The sequence below is a fragment of the Limulus polyphemus genome, unplaced genomic scaffold (assembly GCF_000517525.1).
Source record: "Limulus polyphemus unplaced genomic scaffold, Limulus_polyphemus-2.1.2 Scaffold2715, whole genome shotgun sequence".
NCBI lineage: Eukaryota > Metazoa > Arthropoda > Merostomata > Xiphosura > Limulidae > Limulus > Limulus polyphemus.
In genome coordinates this window covers 136,456-162,776 of record NW_013668325.1, presented here as the reverse complement: position 1 = coordinate 162,776, position 26,321 = coordinate 136,456, and the positions used below count along the sequence as shown (strand labels likewise).

Below are 26,321 nucleotides of genomic sequence, written 5' to 3'. Positions count from 1 at the left end.
ATGTTTGGTGTGACGGGGATTCGAACCCGCGACCCGCAGATTGCGAGTCGAGTGTCCTAACCACCTGGCCATGCCGGGGCCTGTAGTGGTACAGATATGTCAACGATACATTTGGTGGATTTACATCTACAGAACACACAACCACGCTAACTCCATACACCCCAACATTAAGTTCACCTGTGAATACGAAAAAGCTAAACATCAAGATCACATGAACCGATACACAATTCAAAACAGAAACCAACAGAAAATTTGCCCATACTGGACTATACATTCCCTGTGACTCAGCACGTGAAACCTAATAAACACAGCCACAAAATTATGCTCACTAGATAAAATTAAAGAGGAAATCAAACAATTAAAACAACACTTCCTCAACGTCAATAAATTCCCTTCAAAAATCGTCGAAAAAATTATAAACACACACCACAATCAACAGCAAACAAACAATAATAAGTTCAATGAAACAACTAACTATAAAAAACCTGCACTGTTGCATACCGTATATTCCCGATATTAGCGATAAAATAATGAACATTAGGAAAAAACTTATAACAAAACATAACATTCCAGTAAACACTAAATTCATTCAAAAACCGGGCACAAAACTAAAATCCATACGATGTAAAAACTACACTGACAAACATCACACCAACATTATTTATAAAATACAATGTAACAGCTGCCACGACTTCTATATCGGAAAAACAAGCCGAAAAATGGAAACCAGATTCAATGAACACTGCAAAACACCTTCCCACGTTTTTACTGCAAAACAAATAAACACAACATAAGCATAGAAAACACCAACATGTTAAGTAGAGAAACAAAGTCAACCAAACGAAAAATCAAAGAAGCCCAACTTACAGAATAACTCAAAACAAATTTGTACCAACATAAAGGAATACCTTTATACCTATATTAATCACCTAACATCTTACTGCTACGCCCCCTACAATCTCGTACCTGTTCACACTCTCGTCCCTAAGACGTGCCCAGTAACGACCAGTTTCAAACTGTCTTTGTTAACCCGAAGATGACCTAAGAAGGTCGAAACGTTGTTCTTATACTTTATTTTAATTAAAGTTTTTAATATCCATACCAGCCGTCTCTGCTATTCATTTTTACTTCAAGTGGGTTTCTCGTCATCATTAATGGTATCACTTCTGAAGAGTTTGCGTTTTACACCTCTATCACTTCTGTTATCAACAGTAATATTTTCAAGTACCCTCTTCAGCAGCCAAAACTTTGATTTCTACGTTTATCACGTGTTATTTCTAGCCGGGAAGAGACAACTGCATTCACCATACTACTACTGGGAATAGTATAACTGCCTATACTTTTATAGCAGTGTTTGACTGGTTGGATGGCGGCCACCCCTGACGTACACGTGACTACTGTGTGATTATTTTATTTTCGAATTTTATACCCATGCCATACACTGTTTCTATAGTTATTTCCAATACTATATTATATTGGTTAGGCTTAACGTTACTGAACCATGGCCAAATTAGCAACCGACTCGTCACAAGTAACAAAATGTTTTTTTAATTTCGCGCAAAGCTACACGAGGGCTATCTGCGCTAGCCGTCCCTAATTTAGCAGTGTAAGACTAGAGGGAAGGCAGCTAGTCATCACCACCCACCGCCAACTCTTGGGCCTCTTTTACCAACGAATAGTGGGATTGACCGTCACATTATAACGCCCCCACGGCTGAAAGGGCGAGCATGTTTGGTGTGACGGGGATTCGAACCCGCGACCCTCAGATTGCGAGTCGAGCGCCCTAACCACCTGGCCATGCAGGGCCAAGTAACAAAATAATTTTTAATTTGTACATTTGCCGAAAGTTATTGGTTTATATTCGTCTGTGTTCCTTTTCATGTTAGGTTTAAAGTTTAGTTGTTGGTTGATAATGATTCGGTATTTGTAGTTCAAATAGATCACGTGTACTTAACCTGTGGGTTATGACCCCCAAGAGGATCACGGAGGATTTTGAAGAGGATTGCCAACAGTAAGCCGTATTATAGTTTTCATTCTTTTAGCATGAAAACTAACTATGTTTATAAAACTGTATTATTCTAGTCAGGATATACGCCATTTCTTTATGCCAGAAAACTGGGAGAGAAAGACCCCTAGTCATTAAAAAAAAATGTTTGAAAACCCCTGAAGTAGATAAACTACTCCCAGTCTTCCGTTTGAAAGTAATAATAAATAGAACTGTCTTATTCTAAATATTCTAACTTATGATAATTTTGTTTTTTGTTGTTTTATCTCGCTACTCTTGCGGCTGTGTAATCCGTCGTTAAGACTACTTCACAGAAATAACTATTTGATGTGTTTGTTTGTTCTAGCGGAAGTTCTAGAACACGTGTGGAAGGTTCGCTGCTGAATCAATGGCTCTTTGTAACTCTTCGGTCTTTTCCCATGCGAATATTTGTTAAACTTTTCATGTTCACACTCTTCTTTATCATAAAAATGTTACAAACGTTTATTTTCTACTCATCATGACGTAAAACTATAACTATGTCTGTTTTGAACTTTCTTCACAAATTCGTTAGTCATTTCAGCACCCACCTTTTTCAAACAAAACCTAGGAATTTCGTAGAAAAAGACTTAGAAAAATCCATCATCCGATCAAGCATAGATCTCCCCATTTAGGTGTGTCCCACCCAATCTTGGCTCAAGCAAGAGCGCGTGCATCTCTCAAATGGGTGCATATTCTATGGAACTTTGTACACTTCCTCGAAAACCGCTGGGATGTTAAAATCAGTTTCTTTCCATTCTCTCAGAACTCGCTTATTACGTAATTGCTAAAAAAAAAATGTGCGTGTGTTTAAGAAAAGTTGAGTAACGTTTTTCATCAAACATAAAGGCTGTTAGCCGTATGTTAATGGGAAATATACACGAGACTTTTGGTCAATTTTAATTTCACAATTGAAATACTTAATTTTTCTGGAGGTATTTATACTGATATCCAGCCACCAGAGATAAAATATCTGAGTAAACAATACTATTGTAATACTTTTTTTTCTTTTCTTTTTTACATGTCTTGTGACGTCATGCATATTTGTAACACCATGTAATCATCTGAACAAAAATGGCTGCAAAAAGAAAAAAAAAACAATGAATAAAAAACTAGTTCGCGGAATTCGTGAAATCACTCGTTGTTCTTGTAGTTTCTAGAAACGTGTAGTATCTTCAAATAAAATATTCTGTTACAACGTTTTGAAATTTAGTCAAAGAATTGGTAATTTCAACCTGAACAGTACGTGGTCTGTACGTCCACGTCACACACGTTTCTGGAGTTCAAGTGGCGTCGTCCCTAATTCTGAACTACTGACCAAAGGGAAGACAGCATTCGCAGCCCAAGCCAGCCATTAAATCAGAGGTTATCAAACACATTAGCTTGAGGTCTTCGACACTCTGGATGAAAACACCAACTATTAATTTAATAGAAATTTTAAATTATAGATACTCTGAAATACTTTATTTTCATTGCAAAGTAGAAAAATAACACCATGTAGTCACATTTATTGCAATAAAAAATTATCGCTGAAAATAGTTTTGTCCGATATCTAGGGAATATTTATACATATGCTGGGGCTCCGCCAAGACAGTCTCGAGTCAACCACTGCACGAGACGACATCCGGCCCAGGAAATCAGTTATCTTCTATAACTGCTGCTCTTGTGTTTAGTAAAGTTCACGTCTACAGAACTGGTTACAACTTCGAGCTTTTTTTTCGTTTACATGAATTGTGCATAAAAGATCTTTAATAGTTATACATATGTGTCTGGAAACCTTTGAATTTTGAACGACTCTCTCTCTCTCTGTGTTTATATATATAGTTCATTACAGATCAGGAATTACAAAAAGTCATAAAACATTTAGCACAACTAAATAAGTATTGAATTTCTTTAGTAAAACTGAAATATCAAAATAAACACACAAAATATTTTTATTGGAAAATAATTTGAATAGGATGTGCAAGTACAGAAATCCCATCTATTGTACATAAAAGAAAGCCTGTAATTACATGTTACTTAATTTCTGTTTGTGACGAAGTTTTTATGATGGAAGATCTACAGAAGTTGAACGTTGGTAGTGAAATAATAACGGATTTTGAAAAGCCGAAAAAAACTAACAATAAGCTCGCTCGAAGATCATACACAAGACACCGGAGCCGGATCGAATCCGGAAAGTTCCCGGTATGATCATATAAAGAGCAAATAAGAGTAACAGTTGTTGCTAGAGGTTTTGTATATTTTACAAGGTACAGTCTATGCTATTGGTTAATTGCTTAATATATATTTTATTATTATTATTCATTTATATTATTATGAGGATAACTTTACGTTGTTAGCTAAGTATATGGATTAAGGGACTAGCCTGGTCCAGCCTTCAGTGATATTATTGGAAATACGACCGAAAATATCGTTAACAACTAGGGTATCTAATTGGTGAATCAAATGAGTTCTAATTTGTACTGGGTTAAGTTTTAGTTATGATCTATGTAGGTAGCTTGTACTGGGTTAAGTTTTAGTTATGATCTATGTAGGTAGCTTGTACTGGGTTAAGTTTTAGTTATGATCTATGTAGGTAGCTTGTACTGGGTTAAGTTTTAGTTATGATCTAAGTAGGTAGCTTGTACTGGGTTAAGTTTTAGTTATGATCTATGTAGGTAGCTTGTACTGGGTTATGTTTTAGTTATGATCTATGTAGGTAGCTTGTACTGGGTTATGTTTTAGTTATGATCTATGTAGGTAGATTACCAACTTTTCTTGGTTATATTATACTTCGTTTCAATAACGACTTTCCTACAACACAATGCTGTATGTGCTGTACAGTAGTTGTTGAAGGGGAGTGCGTGGAATGACTGTATGGACAGCATGGTTACTTACAAAACTACGATCGTCACATACCGGTGGACTGTACACGTACAATGTTTTCTCTTTCACTCGCCACGTGCAGTATTGTTGACATTTATTGTTTTGCGTGATCCAACAGTCAAACTGTTGGTAAAATATTACAAAAAAACGAAACCCAATCTATTAATCGGTTCACCACTTGTCATACGAGTGCTTTCGGAGATTTCCACCCTTCATCACTAACCCTGGGGGGTGATATACGACCCGACTTCTTACAGTACATATTTTATGCATGGTGTTTTTAACTGTCCATGATGATCCTATAACTTAGTGACAAGTGGTGAAGGTTTCTCTTTGTGGTTTTGTTCGGTTGAAACCTCTGGTGTTGAGAGTATATGTAATCTTACAAATGAACATGCGCAGCAGAACCAAGAACTCGCTCATACCTTAGTTAGCATCGAACCATGTATCTAATTTTGGAAAGGTCGTGCTGTAATAATCTTATCATAACAGAACTTGCGATGTGTACGTCCAAAACTCGGATCTCAGAAACTACCGCACCGATCATAACTGGGAAATATTTCTATGACTAGGCAGTATTTTTATAGCTGAGCAATAAATAAAACAGTTGAAATTTCTACAATAATGATACGTTTCAGATTTAACCAATAACAATTACAAACAAAAAGGGAGTAAGTTTCAAATATAAAACAATAAAAAAAAAACTTACAAAAATTATTTGTTTTTCTTTAGCGAAAATCTCACGAGTGTTGCAACAGAAAAGCAAGACACTTTCATTGATAACTGAGTCTACAAAGAAATACTTCAATAAAATCTACTCTGTGATGATAGCTTATTTGTAAACCAAAATTCCAATAAATCCAGCCGCTTCTTATCAATACCGTGACGTAGTTATGAACAACTGTGTGGATATGAAAAAAATGAGAAATATCTAGGTAGGGAAGAGATAAAACAAACTGAATGATTCCTGCTCGTTGATAGCTCGTAAAAGGTGAGGGAAATTTTTTCAAGTACTTAACAGTCAAAATGAATATTTACTGTGGGATGAGCATCGCTCACCAATATCTACATCAATGATCAGGAGAAACGTTTGCCCCAATTAAGCCACACACACACACACACACGATTTTGTATATTTCACGATCACACACGAAAGACCTGACTTCCTGTTTACCTGTTACTGCACCTTAATGATGAAATATATATATGTCACCAGTGTTAGAAACATGGTTCTCACTGATTCTCTGTTACAAATCTAAGGATTTAGTAGTGGTTTAAGTAGTTACAAATCTAAGGTTTTAGTAGTGGTTTAAGTAGTTACAAACCTTTGTTACAAATCTAAGGATTTAGTAGTGGTTTAAGTAGTTACAAACCTTTGTTACATCTAAGGGTTTAGTAGTGGTTTAAGTAGTTACAAACCTTTGTTACATTTAAGGATTTAGTAGTGGTTTAAGTAGTTACAAACCTTTGTTACATCTAAGGATTTAGTAGTGGTTTAAGTAGTTACAAACCTTTATTACATCTAAGGTTTTAGTAGTGGTTTAAGTAGTTTGTTATTATAAATATAAAAGATTGAACTGTTACATTACTTGTGAAACTGAAACGTGTTTATCTACAGCCCTCAACCTATTGTAACACTAAGACGTTTGTAATTAGTGTTAGATACCCGCTTCCCCTTTATGATTCAGAGACTCCAACTTGCCATTATCTCCTATTACTTCCTGAGCTACATCAAGGGAGTCCGTATCCCAATGTACTAGATGTAATTATTAAGTATGCAAATATGTGTGTGTGTGTGTGTCTCAAAACGCAGAAATCGTCACATCCATGTCACCGTATGTCGCGTGAAGGAACGAGAGATCGGTTATTGTTACATGCTACAGTAAGCTGAAAACAACTAAAAGATAATTTGGAAAATAATGTTGTTTGTTGATAAGCACAAAACTACACAATGGGCTATCTGTGCTGTGCCCACCATGGGTATCGAAACCCGGTTTTAAACGTTATAAGCCTTCAGACTTACCGCTGAGCCGCTGGGGCTTGCAGAAGAAGAAAACAAAATTAAAACAAATAATACTACCAGTTGGAAAGCAACCACTAGGCTCGTGACAAATATGCCTCTCCACGTGTCCGTTAGAGAAGATTGACACGTGCTTCCAAGTTTTCGAACACACGAACGTGCGCACATTTTGAAGACCGCTGACGTTAAAAATTCGACCTGAAGAAACTCTCAGGATTCAGTGTTTATTCCCCTCCCCGGTCATTCAGCGTTACGTCTGAGAGCTTACCATACTACAAATCTGAGCACAGCACAGACAGCCCACTGTTGTAGACAAAAAAGCTACTGAAGAGAGCACCTGCGCTATGTCCACAACAAGGATCGAACCCCGAATTTCACGGTTACTAGACACCGACGAATCTAAGAATTCGTACTACATTGAAATATACCAAATATGAGTGCACTAACGCATCCTCGTGTTTAATTTGCAAAACATTACTGCAGTACAGTTACTTCTCTTGCAAAGTCGAGTTTAATTTGCAAAACATTATTGCAGTACAGTTACTTCTCTTGCAAAGTCGAGTTTAATTTGCAAAACATTATTGCAGTACAATTACTTCTCTTGCAAAGTCGAGTTTAATGGGTTTGTACTTACAATATGTCACTTCATAGAACTTCACAACAAAAACACACACACACATACAAGGGCGAAAGAAAAAGGGGGTTAGGCGAGACAGATAAGTGAAACTAAACGCTCTTGAAAGATTAACAAGCAGGATAAGTGTCAATTAAAAGTCGTTAACCGTTCTATTAGAACAGGGACTATAACTTATTCCGGTATATAATAGTCCTAGTAAAGTGTAGAGAGAGAGAGAGAGCTAACTAATGAACTTCACTTATCGTTCGAACCCACTTACCAATTATGACATCATGTCAGTATTATTATTATTATACAAAGTGTTAGTGCTGTTAGCAAGGTGTAGGAGTTCACTCATTCTTACTGTCTGTATGGTGTCTGCTGTGACGTAATCATCTACGTCAGCCCAAACTATGATTCGCAGAATAAGATACCGTAAAATAAATTTATTCCATTTCAAAATTATTTACAAATTAGTGATTCTTAAGTTTTTGGAAGAAACACACACACACAAAAACAACACTATTACACTTTGCTGAAATGTAATAAAACAATAACACTACAACAGTTGGAAATCCAAGACTTGCAATATGATAGTTTTTGGATATTTTTCTCGGTAGAAAAGACGTGTAAAATATTCTGGCTAGTGATACACAGTAAGGAACTGATGAAAGTCAGCCTTGACCGGAGGGGTTGTCATGACCACGTAAATTAGAATACATTAGTCCTTGTAGATGTTTCCTCTTCCGCAACATTGTTGACGAGTGTAGCTTCCTAACGTGGTAATCAATTCTTGCCAAGATGGTATATCGTGTTATGTACATCACAACTTAAAACTCTGTGGACTTGTAACGAATAAATTACACGTCACCTAGACTAGCTAAACGTGTACACTACCGATTTATAGAGTCGTGGATTAGATACCATGAAGATCCTCAGTTTAATCCAACAAAGAATCCAAAACATTATATAATTACCATTCGCCTTGTACTAAGTGACTCTCAACTGCTAGTTATATTATTACCATTCGCCTTGTAGTAAGTGACTCTCAACTGCTAGTTATATTATTACCATTCGCCTTGTAGTAAGTGACTCTTAACTGCTAGTTATATTATTACCATTCGCCTTGTAGTAAATGACTCGCCCTCCTCGAGATTTTTGTAGCGTCGTTTCTGAACCTGATGTTCATACCTCTCCACACTCATGCGTTTGAAACAAACTTGGTAAAAGTTCACATGAACCACGAGTATCCTAACGTTTCTATCGGGTGCGAAAGGAATAATTGGGCATAACAGAGGAGCTTGATCGACACATTCGGGCCTATGTGTATCATGAGGTGGGACCTCTGAACTCTGCACTAGTTTAAATAAACACTGAGATGCCAATGTTCTCGAACACGCAGCATTTGACCGTTGTCGTACGTCGTTATGGGTGGTATGTTTTTCTCGGTATTTAGAAGTTTCATAATACTTTATGCTTTTAGCTCTTTTACTTACAAAACCTACGATAATATCGACATTTTTCTATGGCTATCTGCGCCAACATTTGTTGTTGTTGTTTTAGTACAGGAAGAGCAGCTAGCGCGTAGGGCGACGACTGTCCATCCAAAAGAAACTTTCAAAACGTAGCACAAACAAATGCAGCTAAAGCGCGATGAAAATACAATTAGTGTAACAGAGAGAGATGTGCGTGGTCAACATTTTGATCAAATGACCTTAATCGGGACTCGACAATACATCTGGTAATTAATTTGTTGAACACCTTGAATTCCATTCAAGTGAATTATGAGGTACTGCAAAACATGTTTTAATTCTACAATGAAGTTTCATTTAACCTCTTTTAGCTGACACTGTATTCTAGTAAGATAAATAGCCTCTTACCACTTAAGATGAATGATAATAGTGACAGACAACAATAGCTAGAAGCTCCAGAAATGTAAGATAACTCCACCTTCACCATAATTCGCGTGTTTTTAAGACACCGGATGTACCAAGTACAAAGTTCGATAGCCTTATCTCTGTTATTTATTTATTTATTTTTTATTCTGCAAGATAAAATGGCGGCACAGAACAAACTGCTTGCTTATCTATATAAATAATACGTTTGCGTTTGTCTGTCCGGAACTCTTCTCACAAATTTCTCGATCAAACAAATCTCGTATCGTTAGAAAGGGCTGTGTCGGAGAAGTCTGGATTACATGTTGACTTTACAATTCAAATCACCTTACCTGTTTTTAACTTTTTAATAAAACGAGTATGGTACAATGTCGTTGTCATCACGTGACGAATGGCTTCGATTTCAGGTTTAGTTGAAGATTTAAACCACGTGTAATTTCCTAAAAAAAATACATTACACTAAATACAATTTCTATGGACTTTCTCGACTTATTCGGGTCAAAAATACGCATGCGTAATTCGTTCAAATCCACCTGCTTAACACTTTCTGAACATGCATTTAGACGTTTCTGTATATTCAGTTAAGTTTGCCTTCATTACAACTTTACTTTCCAATAATTTAGCTTCGGTTCGTTTCACAGACTGCTATAATAAACATGTTTTAGCTACTTTTTTCTTTGCTTTTATTCTTTGTTTTTGTGAGTTTTTTGTTCCGACTCGTAAAACTGTGTTATACACTGAACGTTCATAATTATTTCATACTCTGTCTACTATAAAAAAAAACAAAAACATTACTTTAATTTACGTGTAGTTTTATTAAATAAAGTTACGTCTACGTGAGTTTGTTTGTCTGGCCACGTATTTTTTTCAATAGACCAGAATTTATCAATCTAACGCATAATGCCTGCAATAAAGCGTAGCTTAAATGGCGTGCGTGAAAATGATAGAATAAGGAAAATTTAAGTGAAGGGCATTAAAACATGTAAATGTTTTGAGTGTCGCAGCTAGTTGTATATTATTCTTCGTGAATTTTAAGACAAACAATGCTGTTAAATGTTTAAAGATATAAAGTTTTCCAATATACTTCGGACGAAAATTAATATTATGAAATCAGTTATTGTCACAATAAAATATTTTTATTCAATTGAGGAAAATACTTCTTCGCGGACGTTGGATAGTTCAATACATCAGATATTCTAAATAGTTTGATGTTAATAACAACCATAAACCTAATTCTGGTGTGTAGTAACTTGAAATAAATTGATAAAGAAATAAGGTTCTCTAATTTAATCATGTTCACAGTAAAATAATCGTTGTTTGAGCAACTGATGATATAAACAGCGTCTCAGTCACCAGAGCGTCTCATATCTGATGAGCCCTGGTAGTGAGAAAAGACATGGTGGGCACTGGATGTAGCAGATCGAGTGTGATTGAAATATTACACATTCTTATAATAATTAATGTGAAATTTAGTAAAGAGCATTTCAATTAACTCTATTCACAAGCCACCACATTTTACAAAGTACCATTCAACATAGTACCAGGCAATCGATATCAACTGTTGATTTTACAATACATTTGGGGACAGTTTCTGGTAGAGTAAATACCAGATATACAGGGATACTTAAAAAACTATAGATGAGGTTCTAGAGGCTATATAAATACATTATGCAGTCTGTATGATTGAAAAAAATATCTTTATTTTTCACATGAGCATCACCTTGCATTCCAACTTCTCAGTGTAAGAGCCAGACTGATGTCATCAGTTCAGACATATCTTGTGCAGATGAACATGTAAATTCATAAATATAGTCAATATTCCTTCTTCAATATGGGGTTAGGTCCAATGAATCAAATACATGCACATTGGGTTAAGGCTTCACACTCAACAGACGATACTGCTTACATGAAAAGTGGTACATCACATCATGAAATAATGACACATCTGTGCCAGTATTACCAAAGTAAAGCCATACAAAAAAGAAAACCAGAAGCAAAGCTTTTTTTTACTCAAAATAAGAATGACATTTCTCACAGTCAATTACCACTACAATCATGAAATCTACAAATCCTCCCACAACACTTTTGGAAAAAGTCATCCTGCCCCCTATAAGCTAGAGTATTTCACTTTTACCTATTTTGAAAATTTCCCCCACATATCTTGTCATCAAATTGCTCCCCCACTCATGAGACATCCAAGACTCATCTCAAAAGGAAATTCACACTTAAACGATCTTTATGAAACACCGAAAAGTGGAATTTAACAAGTAATCTTCAACATGGTTTTAAAAAACCTTGCTAACTTGAAATGTGTTTATAAGGTCCCTACTTTTGTTTTTGATGGGGACTTCCTGTTTGATACCTACAAAAGAACAAGTTGACAAAAACCCATTCATCCAAAGTCACACAGCACCCACAAAAATAGAAAAAAAAGGAAAACTTTAAAAACATAGTTCTTCATATCCATGTATTAGTCCAAAAAGCTTTGAAAGAACTCAAACTAACATCATGTACTGGATGATGTCCACATTATCAGGCAAACCATTCCCCCATGTTTAAAGCTCTTAGCAGAGAGAGAGAGAGACTGAGGGATGTATTACAGGTAATTGATTAATGATACTAAAGTGGGTAGAAAATTAGATTGATGACAAATAGGATTTTTCTAATTTAAAAAAAAAGGTTAGTAATATGGTACCTAAAGTGATTGGGATAACTGCTTGAGTAGTGAAATCAGTATGATGCTTCTAAAATACTTAATAAATCATGATGTAGATATGGGGCTCTGGCTCTAGATATGGGGCATAAGCTTCTCCTCCAAAGTGTTAGGTTTATACTAGTTACAACATTTTAATCAAAATACATCGCACACATAATTTTTAAGAATTATAAATATATTTCAATTTATATGAAGAATTGCATATTTTTCCAAATTTATTTATCTACAGTATACATGATTTTAAATTTATCTATTTAAAGTTTTTAGAATTATGTCACCATCACCACTACTATTTTATAGATAGTCCCACGTAAGGCTGAAGATGTAAAAAACATTTCTCAATCAAAAGAATCCAGGCAATTACAGTAAGTGGAAAAAGATCCTCAAATATATATATATGTTTCAATATTTTAAAGAATAAAGTGGTTCACATTGGGTTGTGCTTAGAAAGGATGTTAGCTAATGATAGAATTCGAGAGCAATTATTCAAACCTTTGCCCAAATGTTGATGAAAATCCAGTAACGGGTTCTTGGATCTGTATTTACTGGGACTTAGAATTCATAGATACAATTTTACATCTTCCTGTGGTTAAGTTTTGGTTTCCATGCTATAAGAAAGTTACTGAAACAAATATACAGAGAAGAATACCAGAAATGTGCTTGTTTTGAAAATTACAAGCACTGTAGAAAGCCTACAAATGTTGACATGTTTTATCTAAGTTCTAAAACAGAATTGATTTCATTCTGGGAAATGAAAGTGTTGTGGTTTAGATAAACTAACCATGAAAGTCTGTTTTAAATATGGAATAATAATATTGAAATCAAAGTCTGTGATATTCTGTTTAAAAATGATATATCTAAAAGTCTATATCTATACTTGATCTTAGGTAAAACCTTTTTTGTTTTGGTTGTTAAAGTCAAATCTTCTGATGGTATTCTATTTGAATGTTTCTGTGACAGGTTTCATTTAGATGGGAATAAGATATAGGGTGGTTGTTTGAAGATCCCACCATGGGAGACCTTGGTGAACTGATGTCTTTAATGATATGTTCTGGGATTCTAAGGTCCCCCCCCCAAAAAAAATATAACACATACACTCCAATTTGTACAATTCTCTTTTTTGTCCTCCTGGTGAGATTAGCCCTTTATTAAGCCCTTCTGCAAGAAAGGGCTTAGAGTCTCCTTAGATAAAAGAAACTGATGGCATAAAAGGGTTAAAATGGGACCATATTAAGGATACTTTTCTCATTTGAAATAGGAAGTTTGATTAGAGAAACTTGCATGCACCCAGTAAAAACTGTAGTAAGGTGATCAAGAACTCACATCTACAGCAACTATACTCCTGCTCCGAGTGCTCCAAACCTTACCCTCTGTCTTTAATTAACGTGACTGTCTTTTTTTGACAAATTATCAAGTCTCATCACAACGACTTCTCTTTTTCGATATTTTCTAAGCTTGAACGTTCCAAAAATTTTAAAATAACATTTGACTTTGATATTTATTTAAATTATCATAAGAATGTGTTTCAACTCAAACATTTACCTTCAACGTTTTTCACTTACCCTTCTCTGGTGTAAAACCCAAAAGATGCGGGAAGAGATGGGATCTGGGTGCACATCACACGACGAAGTTGTGAAGCTGATATACTACTCAAGTTTTCGTCCAAAATTACCGCTCCAAGGTTCAGCTGCCTGACTTCAGACGTGCATGAAAAACTTTTCGACAAACTTCGTTTTTCTACCAGATTTACTCCAGATACAATTTTTTCATTGTCGGTACACATGTTTATCACAGTATCACAAACAACTTCATTTGTAGTATTAGTAGTACCACTATTTACCACTCGGCTACCGTTAGTATTACAGTGATTAGTTATTGTGTGTCCCGCAATAGGCATGCTTCACAACGATTGATTGTTGGACCTAGATCTTGCGCAGCTACAAGATGGAAACTGGTCCTCAGAGCTTGAAGTGTGTCTTAAAAAATAACTAGATAAAATTTTAAATAATATGAGCAATAGTGCAGTCATTTAAAATTAGGATTTCTAGAACTGTCTGACGCTGTTTCTATACTAATACTAATAACAAAATTACACAGGCAGTCGTATGACGCGCTTCATCGGAACACGATGATCGAGTAAGACCCCCAGAGTCACCTATCGAGCTTCGTGTGTATAACTTTAGACGGAATTAATTTATATTGCAACAATAAGTGTCATAATATTGAAGGAAACGTTCACAAAATCTCATTCGTTCATTTTACTAAAAATAAGAAATAAAAGAGGCCAAAATGATAAGTGCTAAATACCACCATTAAATCCTGTTTATTTAAATAATATCTATACGCTTTATTTAGTTTGGATATTTACTACGAATTTTGAAAATCAGTAAAGCAACGTGTTTTGTTTTCAGTCATACTAACGGCAACATCTCGATTGTCATTGGATTTACCTATTATCACATATTAGGAAAATAATGAAACTAATATTAAAACATAACATCAGTAGTTACCTACATCTAAAAAAATACATAATAGATGATTTAAATTGGGAAAAAATAAAATTATATGTAAAGAGAAATTTTAAGAAGTAACAAAACTAGAACTGGTTTTTGACACAATGTGATCTAAATGATCCTGGATAATTTTAATTATTCGGGTAGAAAAAATTACCCTAATATTTGAATCGATTAACTGGTTTATATTTGCATTATTCAAAGATAAAGCTGATAGGGTACACTCAATTATCATTATCTGGTCAGCGAGATGGGAACCTTGTGATATTCAAAACCAAATTATCAAACACTCTACTTGTTCCAAATGAAATAAGAGTAGACTGACGTGAGTCTCTCGTGAAAACTTGACAGAAAAATAGTAGATTTGTAAACTTTCAACGACTACTCAAAATTCATCTGAAAATTGTAAGACGACACTGGGTTTACGGACTAAAAATAAAACGGTGATTATTCTGGTCATAACACAGTAATCACCTTAAAATAAGTGCTATACTATGTAACCTGTAAGATCTTTATGTATTTCCTACAACATTTGATCCAAGCATTCCCATATTTTTTTTTCGGTAAAATAAAATGTTATACCAATATATTTTTAATAAAATTTTCACCATCAAAAATGGGTTGGTGAAAGAATTATACCAGAAGACAGCGCTTCGTCGTTATAACCTTTTAGCGTTATGAATCACACGAACTGAATTCACGATGTTTTATTCGCTGTTCTAAGGCTCATAAAACTAACTAATTTTCAATAAAGAATTTTCCATTTTATTAAAAGAAATAATAAATTTTATGAAATTGCAAGATGTTCTATATAAAAAAGATTAACCTCACTGATGATTTTACAAATAAATATCACCACCTTTAATGAAATACTTTGGTAATAATTTACATATATATTCATGATTTCATTAAATATTATTTACTAATACTAGTTAGTACAGAGGACAAAGATATATTTCAGTCTTATGTAAGAAAAACATTGTTCAGGTGTGTTTATAAAGATTCCATTTTAAAAAGTTATTTCACAAAAATAGCGAAACAATATGCTACAAATTGAATAAAAAAATACCATGAAAAAGTTTGTAGCTCAATTTCAAATGTTTTAATTTTAATGATTTATGAGTAAAATCAACTCCTAACAAGTTTATCGTATGAAGAGAGGTACAAAAGTACGTGGTCTGCCACATATTCCGTTACAGCGAAATTAATTCTTGGAAATGCTTCCATCGTTGTGTCGCCCAATGTGGACACCAGTGACGTTAAAATAAAGTAGAAACCCAAGATTAAAGATGGTAAAGCCAATCTCTCCAAAACCGCACCCTTAGCTTGCGTAATTGAATTCACGATTTCGTTATAACTGACGCAGGATATATTTCTCACGATACAGTATGTTACACAATGAAAAACGTTCTTATTCTAATTTAAAAAAATAAACGTCCCGAATTGAGATTTATCTTCTGCTTTTTTTTTTATCCTATTCCCTCACGTTTTCTGAGTATCATGAGTCCTTCTAATTGTAAAGTTTTATAAACTTTACTCTGTGACTGAAGTGGATATTCAAACAAGTTCAACTTAAAAGCGATGTTGCGAACCAAACGAGGTTATAATCCTAAAAGTAGCGCAGTGACCAAGGTTTCGCAGAACTTGTATTGTAAGTTGTAATCAACCTGTAAGGGTTTACTGGGGGTGTGTGAGATTTTGTTACATTTTTTGTACATTTTACTTCATTTTCCTGATTAAATTTATAGTTTTACATCAACCAATTTCAAACATTCGTTGCATTGTAAATTTCTTATCAGTTCTGTAACCTACGTGCTTAAAACTAAAAGTTAAATTTAAAATGATTTATAAAACAAGTAATTACAATTAAAATGAAATGCTAACTACAATATCTATTTTATTAACATAAATTTTATAATATGCAACATGCATATGTATAATTTAATAGCTGGAAGCCGTGAAACCTGTATGTAATTTTATTTTTGAATACTAGTACTAGGCCTATACTGTAGGCTATAGTTAAGTACAGATCTAAGCGGCTTTCGGATAGATCTAATGTTGTAACTTACACGATGAAATTTAAAATAGTAACAATAATATATTAATGACTTGACACTTACCTCTTGCTGGTAAATTCTGTAAGAGTGTCATTCTGCAATAGTTTTAAGATACTTACAATTTACAAATTATTATTTGTGAACGCGCGACACCGGAAGCGTTTTCTTTTTCACAGCATCATGCGAGTCTACCGTAAAGTATTAACACATTCAGATAGGGCACAAAAATTAGAACACGGCGCCGCTGTTTCTGTAACCGATTCCCACACTTCTATATCCGAAATTAGGTTTCGGTGGTCACTCTCTAATTTGACTTTTATCCTAAACAATATAAACTAATCAAACACTCACTGCCCATATATAGTTGAGATAATTCGATTAAATTATCGATCAGTGTTTTTTACCAATTCCTGGAAATCTTTGTGTTCACCTCGGATTCATCGCCCAAATATAAAACAATAATTTAATAAAAAAAGCACCGTCAAGTTTTGTAAGAAGAAGATGTGTGTGTGTGTGTAAGACTTATTTAAAATACAACATTTGATGTTCTTTTACATATAAAGTTACAAAAGAAAATTGTTTACTACCCTTAAAATCCGCCCCCCCCGCCCCCCCCCAGTGGGGCAGCGGTATGTCTGCGGACTTACAACGCTAGAAACCGGATTTCGCTACCCGTGGTGGGCAGAGCACAGATGGCCCATTGTGTGGCTTTTTTATGCATAGCTTCAAACAAAATAAAAATAAAACCCTTAAAATTATATTTCATACCGTTCATAATTTGTATTAAATTGCTCAACACCCAATTAGACTGAGTAGTGTGCCTGGCTGTGATTTCCGAACATTCGTGGTTGGTGTCCTATTGTCGTAAAATCACGCTCCGTACTTTGGGTCCGTAGATATGTTATAAGAGTAACATCCAAATCTCACTATTCGATTAGAACAGCCCAAGAATTGGCGATGGGTGCTGTTGACTAGCTATGCTGTTGACTAGCTACCTTTCGTCTAGTCTTTCAGTTTAAATTTAGGGACTGCTAGCGTTATACTTCTGTGCGAATATCCGAAACAAACTGTTGTTTCAATATTTTAAGTATCATCATCCTTTTTAAATTCATTCTCTACAAATTATTTGTATGTATAAAGAATTTGATGTGAGCTTACTTAGTGATTTGAAAATTTATATTTCTAAACTTCCTCATTCTTCAGAACCTGAAGATATTGAAATAGTAAGCCTGTGCTTGGAATGGGTTTGACTAAACTCTCCTTTTTTTAATCTCGACAAATTAAAAACCTCAAGTAACACACATTTTAGTCTTTAAATCCTTTCCAGAAACGAAGGATTTAAAGTTTGTTTGTTTGTAATTAAGCACAAAGCTACACAATGGGCTACCTGAGCTCTGCCCACCACGGGTATCAAAACCCGGATTCTAGCGTTGTAAGTCCGCAGACATACCGCAGACCTTTCTGCTTGTTAATATCGTTGCTATGGGAGTGGAAGCAATGTTAAGGTTGCCCCACTAACTTTAAGTAGCTTTATTAATTTATTTAACATCTCTGTGTGGGTGTTTGTGGTTAAAAAAATCTCGTTAACTACAGAATATTGTTTACCTTTGATGAATACAATATTCCTCAGTAAATTTAGTACAACAATGGACTTATTTATATGAAAATAAAAGCTAGAGGTGTTTCTAGGATACAAACTTTCGATCAGAGTAAGCTATTTACTTAACGCGAAACTAAAAATCAGTCACGTTTGCAGTTAGGCACAAAGCCGCACAGTGCTCTGCCAACTACGAGTATCAAAATCCGGTTTCTAGCGCAGACAATTTACTTACTGATCAAGTATTATTTTATTACAAGTTACAGCTTTTACAGTAAGGAAGATTATTTTTTAGAAGAGATACAACGAATATCCATTTGCATACACATTATCACACATCTTATGGGTTTCCATTCCAAGCATGCCTTTTTTTTTTAGCCATTGAAATACCATTTATCAGGTTCTCAGCCACAAATTTAAATGTGCGACTAAACAATAAGGCATCATCAAAACAGACTATGCTTTTCTCAAACTGCAACCCCTTCAGTGTAAGTTTCACTAGGTTCTCAAAAGTGGCAGGTGCATTACACGGGGTAGTATGCTGTAAGTTAAATCACCGAAAACAACAAGGTGTTAATTACGTGTATATACAATGTTTTGGGCAATACTCTTCTACTTCACTACGGGTAATTTCTTACACAGGTCAAGCGACATAATGCAGAATTCATACAAGACATATCTCACGCTGAAAGTAGTACTAGATCTGGTTTCATGATCCACGTTGACTTGGCAGAATCCACATGCCAAATCTAAAGTGCCGAACCAACTGGAACCTTTGACCTCATCCAGGCACTCATCTGTTCATGACAAAGGTAAAGCACCAATAGAAGTTACCACAAAATGAACCTGAACATACCTTCTTACCTTCTGAGAATAACTACTGGCAAAGCGCTTCCTGAAGGTTGTACGATCCCGTCATTTAACATCTGCTGTATCTTGAAGTTAGTTACATCCTTAGTGCTTCAGGAAAGTCAGTTGTTTAATTAGACATAAGTCATGATGCTAAGTTACTATTGTACAATCAAATCAGCCAACCTTTACTACACATACGTCACTTAGTTGCTGCTTTCGGCTAGGTTGTTTGCACAGTTCTCAAGCAACGATCTCAGACGTGTACTCGTTCTAGGATGTGATGGATTACTTCAATTACTTCCCATTTGCTTACCATTCCACTTGAAAAGTGGATAATTACCAAAAAAAACACTGGGCTTCATCTCCCCTTGGACAAATAACTCCTTGAGCTAATAATGTTTGTATTTTAGATAGGAAATAACTCATTTTAAACAGGGGCTCTGTAACTCCACTATCCGATGTTTGTTTTGTAATGAAGCACAAAGCTATACAATGGGCTGTCTGTGCTCTGCCCACCACGGATATCGAAACCCGGATTCTAGCGTTGTAAGTCCGCAGACATACCACTAGTGCCACGTGGGGCTGTTAAGTGGGAGCTGCACATAGATATACCGCCCCCCCCCCAGTGGCACAGCGGTATATCTGCGGACTTACAACGCTAGAATCCGGGTTTCGATATCCATGGTGGGCGGAGCACAGATAGCCTATTGTATAGCTTTGTGCTTAATTACAAATAAACTATAAACTTTACAGATATAACCGGTGTATTTGAGAATGTTTTCACCAGCGATCGAAGCGTCGTACCTGTCCGAACACAAATAATTCTTCAAAACCTTCAGTAAAAGCTGTAACTTATAAAAGTACTCATCATGAGTAAGTAAACTTAAACGAAACTAGGAAACGTAGTGGCGTTGATGTCGAGAATCTAGGCCTCGTGGACAGTGATAAGTTTCTTTAGTTTTAGTCATTAACTTGTGCACAACTAGCAATAGACCGAATGTTAGAGTATTAATACTGATCTCTTTCTATATGTATAAGTAAATATAATATAGAGATTAGTTGGACCACAGAGCTCAGTGAGTAGGAGTTAGTTTTATAGCAAAAGGTATTTATGTTTATATTAGAATAGCTTATTACTAGATGTACTTCCGCAGGGTCCCCGAAAATGTTCTGTTTCAAGAATAAATAAAACCGAAATTAAGAGTAACAAATATTTTTATTTCTTGCTTTTGAAATTCATATGTCATGCTGTGCTGTAGCCTACAGAGTGCATAATTCTTCTCATGAGTCAGGGCATGTGCATGTTTTACTGATGTAATGACAGTACAAATTGCAAGGTTAATCGTCCCTTATGTGACGTCATTATAGTGTCTGCTGACTGACAGATAACACACGACTGAAGAGTAATACGAGTGGTTAAAACAAGTGATCCTTCCATGCGGCCTTCGACCTCCCTTAATAAATTAAAATTATATTTACATATATTTTAATATTCTTAATTTTGTTATTAATACATATTTTGCTATTTCATTTTAAGTAACATTATTTTAAAATTATTAATTTAATAATTTATAATATTCTTAGTTTGTTATCAATACATATTTTGCTATTTCATTTTAAGTAACATTATTTTAAAATTATTAATTTCTAATATTATTATCTGTTTATTTATTATTTTTATATTTTGTTTCTAGTTTTTATTTTTGAGCATTCGAGAAAATATACCGTATAAACTTTCAACAAAAGCTTTGTTTTCTCAGGTATAATAATTTGTTACCCAACATGTTTCGACTTTTTTAGCCATGAAGACATTATAATATGACGGTCAATCCCGCTTTTCGTTGGTAAAAGAGTAGGTCAAGAGTTGGCGGTGGATGGTGTTGACTAGCTTCCTTCACCCTAGTCTATCACTGCTAAATTAGGGACGGATAGCCCGCAGATAGCCCGCGGGTTGCTTTGTGCGAAATCCCAAATACAAACAAACAAATGAAATATAATAATTTCATGTTATTTGAAAGTAAAGTTCTTACAAGGTCGTAGTTTGTTTGTTTTTGAATTTTCGCGCAAAGCTACACGAGGGCTATCTGCGCTAGCCGTCCCTAATTTAGCGGTGTAAGACTAGAGGGAAGGCAGCTAGTCATCACCACCCACCGCCTACTCTTGGGCTACTCTTTTACCAACGAATAGTGGGATTGACCGTCACATTATAACGCCCCCACGGCTGAAAGGGCGAACATGTTTGGTGGGACGGGGACTCGAACCCGCGACCCTCAGATTGCGAATTGAGCTCCCTAACCACCTGGCCATGCCAGGCCTACAAGGTCGTAGACAAATAGACGAACCCCGTACAGAATTTACCAACAATGTGATGAATTTTTTGTATTCTTTCTCTTTTTAACCACACGATGTTCTGGAGGATTTGCATGCAGGGAGGAAAACAGCCACGATGTCATTAAATCAAATTTGTGGCAGGAATTTAGGTTTAAAATTTTTTCACGTCTCAGAATTAGTTTCTGGGGCCTGAAAGACAACCCAGGGTGGCTAGAAACTGTTGTTTCTCTTCACCCAATTTTGTTTTTGTACACAAGTCTTTATACTTGATATTAGTGTGTCCGTGCAAAAACACACACACACACACACACACACAAAAAACCTGATACGAAAATAAGTTCCTAGTCACATGTGATTTGTTGTAGTATACTTATTGATAACTTATAAATGGTTCGCTTTTGGCAAGTGGTTCCAATATTGTTTTCAGTTTTGATTTATTGCACACACCCCTCTCCCTGTTTTAGGGGTGGATACTTTATAAAAGGGAGACTCAAGTATCACCAATGACAGGGATCACATAAACTGCTGTCAATTTCCGTTACTATTTCAAACTCTTTGTGCATTCTTACGTAACCAATTCTTAGAAATGATATAATAATATGCACAACACAGGAGCTTCTGGGGACTTTGCTCCCAGGACCCCATGGGGCGCTTTTATTTATTTTTTGTTGTTCCTTCAAGAGGCGAGATGGCTTCCAGACCCCCCCCCCCTGTCTGTTAATGAAATTTTGCCCTACAATGGACCCCCGTATTTAAAAAAAACCAAAAAAACCCGAAGATACGTCCAAAGGAAGCACCTCAAAACATTCCCTGCAAATATAAAAAATACAATATTTTTCTCATCCTTGCATCGTTTTTTAAGAGGGAAATTATTACGTCTCCAGAACTCTCGGGACTGGATCTAGTGACTAGCGGAATATGTTGAGAATTAAAAGATCAAAGGTTCAAACCGTGATATGCATCTGAATACGCCCTGCGCTTTTAGCTGTGATAGCGTGATAGAAGTAACAAGTAATCCATTTATTCTTTTAAGACTAGACACTACAGACGACGAGTGCAGCAGACTGGCTTCCCTCTTCTGGTCAGCAGTTGTAAACAAGTAATGACTATTTAAACTTTAAGAATCCCTGTTCTTGTCGCATATCCCATATGCCGCTTTTGTGTCTTCGTTCAGGTTGAAAATATCAACACCAAGTAACTTTCCTGTTGATATCAGTTTTTACCTGAGAATACCACGTACAGTAGAATTTGATCATAATTACTAAAAAAAATATACTCTTGTGTCATTGGAGAATTTTTTAATGTTTTATGTTAAAGAAGAAAAAATGACAAAATATTAAACATTTCTAGTTTTTCAACAGCGACATTAATTTAACATTGCAGATGTCAATATAAACAGAAGGTTTAATTTATTTTTAAAGCTAAGAAGACCCAACAATATTCAAATTTATTGTGGAAAATAAATTTTGTTTAGTATGTTAAGTCATAGTCCGAATTAAGTCCTAACACTTACAAATATTATTATTTACATATCACAGGATGTTGACAAACATCATTTACAGCAACAGAAATAATTAAATCTTTTATATGTTCAAGTTTTCAATAATAAAATGTATGTAAGTTTACATATGTCATTATTAACATTAACCTTAATTCACTCTTTTTTTTACTAAGTTTGTAGATTAATATCTTGTTTAAGACATATTATTATTATTATTATATATTTTTCTCATTCAGCATCACCTTTTATACGAGATTGCACCTTGGTCCTTGTCGAATGTAGGTCAGAAAACATGCGTTAAGGAGACTGGCGTGTTTTTGTTTATTTTAAGACTACAGTTTGTAAAAGTGAGTGCGTGTTAAATTATAAATACAAATTGAAATCTGGAATACTGATTTTTTAAAGTCGTTACAAAGGTAATATGAGATCTTATGAATTATTCTGTTTTTGACGTCAAATATATAGTCATATGGCCAGTTTGAACATTGTCTACGACGTTAGGGACATCACGAAGTCAGTTGCCACGCCACTAATACCAATAATCTGATATTTGTGTATTGCAGTATCTTATAATTGTTGAGTTTCTATTAAGTTGTTAACGTAATTTTTCGAAATATTATTAGTTAGTCACAATAGTACAATAAAAATGTCAATTTTTGACTTAGCACTAAGGAGATTAGTTTTTCACTGTAATTTGCACGTACCATAATTTAGTTATAAGTATAACTTATGGCATATGGATAACATTTGCTTGTCAACATAACTTAATTTCTTAAGATTGTAAACATTAAAGTACACCAAGCGTTGGTGGCTGTCAAAAATTATTGAGTTTTAATAATATAGCAATTGTAATGCTTGTTGCGATGGTGATGCAGACTTGAGGTCAAAAGTAAGTCATTTATCTTAACTTAGTAAGACTAAGAATGGAAGCAAAAGGAAGGAGAGTTGTAGATTATGTTTTGAAGTAAAAGAAGTGTTTGAAACAGGTATATACAAGTTAATTCTATAAGACCATTAGTTGGACAACTTGTCCAAAAACTACTTTAGCTTCTAATGGACTCCAGGGTTATTTAAAATACTGTGAATTTTATTCAAAATGGACAAAAAATTTAGTACTACTTTGAAATAGGCTGCTACAGATTTACAGAGTCACTCTAAACTAATTGATGTATTATTTTGAGTGGATTGTTAACATGTACCTTTATTAAGACTCAATTGGTACATCATGTTTGGCAATTTTTGCACAATTTTTTTTATTGAATCCTTGTTTGATATCTTAACAAATGTGACTCTTCTAATCAAAGCACACTGAAATGGCCATATCTCATTTAATCTGGTTCTTGTCATAATAACATTAATGGGCTGATACTTAACTGTCATCAGAATATTCCCTAGGTTATAGCTTGTTTTGTTGGACATTAAAACATTGAAGCTGAGTCTTGTATATTGGAAATTTGAAACAAATTATTTTACGTACTGAACATTTCCAAAATATCAAACGTAAAATTACCACCTGTCAACGTGATAAATTTTGCATCACCTACTTTTCTTTTAGACAGATATGTTGCATGTGATGCCCCACTTTTCAAATGCCCCCAGTTGCTCAATGGTAAGTTCGAAAGCTTATAATGCTAAAAACTGGGTTTCAATGTCTCTGGTGGGTGCAGGAAATCACTATATTATTTTATATGTTAATAAACATTATTGTTTTGCTGTAATACGTATACTTGCCTACTGTCTTACTCTGTAGTTAAACTAATATACCATATTAATTTATCTCAGATGTCAAGCTGCTGTAAGTTTATACTGTTTGAACTGTTTAATTGGCTTTCATTAGTCACTAGATGTTATATTAACTTTTTATATACTGGTGTAAAATGTTTCAAAAGATAATTATTGTGTGTTCCATAATCAAGTTTTATTCTCTGTAATGTTGCTTTCATTAACTGTATTGGTTAGAAAGTTTATATATATATACACACACACAAATATACATTTAAGAAATTTTTAAGTTGTTTTTTTGTTATTATATATTTTTTATAAAAGAGTTATTTTGAATTTTTAGCTTAGTATATGGACTTAGGACTATTCTAAGTCTCTTAACCTGGCTGGACCTCGTGAGATAACATTGTGATTATAGCCTAAAATATTGATAACAGCAATGGTACTCAAGGGATGAAATAACACATTCTAATTTTTACAAGTATGAATGTAAGAACATTAGTGGGTTGATTTTTAATTCTGATCCATATAGCTATCATGCTTTGATTGGAAGTTAATATTAATAGGTTAACACTTCACTTGAAGTGTTCACATTTCTGTTGTTCTTTTTTGCTACGTTCTAAAACTCACACTTTTACTCTTCTGTACAGCTATTTAATTTTTCGTGTGATCTGCCACAAAGTTCTTCCACCAGTCTGTTCAAGTGATTTTGTGTGCAACAATCTCCTGTTTCCATTGTGATAAAGAAATTGTGTGTCTATTTATGTCAAATTCTGACATAAGCCAGCATTCCCCAAAGTGTGGGGTGCCACCCCCTAATGGAGCACAAATGATTTATTAGAGGGGGCACAAGCAATTACGATGTAGTCAATAGTGCACTAATGCAAAATTAAGAATTTTAATATATTTTTTATCAGTGAAAATAAGTAATTACAACAACACATACAGAATTTGAATGTGTATCTGTGTGTTATATCTTGTCACTTAACTCACTCTTTCACTCATTTTAAAAAGAGTGGGGTGCACAAGAAAACGTATTTATTAAAGGGTGGTGTAAAGGAAAAAGTTTGGGAAATGTTGTCATGAGTGATAGATATTAACATATTTATGGATAAGATGATAAGACATAGATCATTAGATGAATTCTTTACAGATCAAGATAGTTAAGCTTGTGTATGTATCAGTTAACAGTTGTTTTATTCCTGTTTTCTCGTGTTAAGAGGTTTATTGTATTTTTGTTATTGTTAAAATGCTTGAAAAAGATATTCCTAAAACCATCAGGATGATGGGAAATCATCTGGTCTATTAGGGTTATCCTAGTGACAAAAACAAACTAGTGTTAACTTAAAAAACAAAAACAAACTAGTGCTCTATTACAGCTTCTTTTTAATTGGATTTAATTTGCTACTTTTCTTGCTGTGTTTTCCTCTCTTACCTGTTTCTAGGTTTTTTATGTAATTTATTCTGGTATGGCATGTAGTTGGTTATGGTTGATGTTATTCTGGTTCAGCATGTAGTCAGTTGTGGTTGATGTTATTCTGGTGTGACATGTAGTCAGTTGTGGTTGATGTTATTCTGGTGTGACATGTAGTCAGTTGTGGTTGATGTTATTC

General features: G+C 34.6%; 2 protein-coding genes across 2 annotated transcripts in view; one reads left to right on the top strand and one right to left on the bottom strand.

Annotated features, from left to right (window-relative positions):
- LOC106467715 overlaps positions 1-14,306 on the bottom strand; it is a gene marked incomplete at its 3' end in the record, with an annotated part of 21,972 nt that extends 7,666 nt beyond the window's left edge. Inside the window, exon 1 of the mRNA XM_013928090.1 lies at positions 13,698-14,306. Within this exon, the coding sequence (XP_013783544.1) occupies positions 13,698-14,032 (335 nt within the window). The remainder of the gene's footprint in view (positions 1-13,697) is intronic.
- An 8,935-nt stretch (positions 14,307-23,241) lies between these two features.
- Positions 23,242-26,321, top strand: part of LOC106467714 (programmed cell death protein 4-like) — a 19,430-nt gene continuing 16,350 nt past the window's right edge. The window contains exon 1 of the mRNA XM_022395904.1: positions 23,242-23,402. The gene's annotated coding sequence lies outside the window, so the exon portion shown is untranslated. The remainder of the gene's footprint in view (positions 23,403-26,321) is intronic.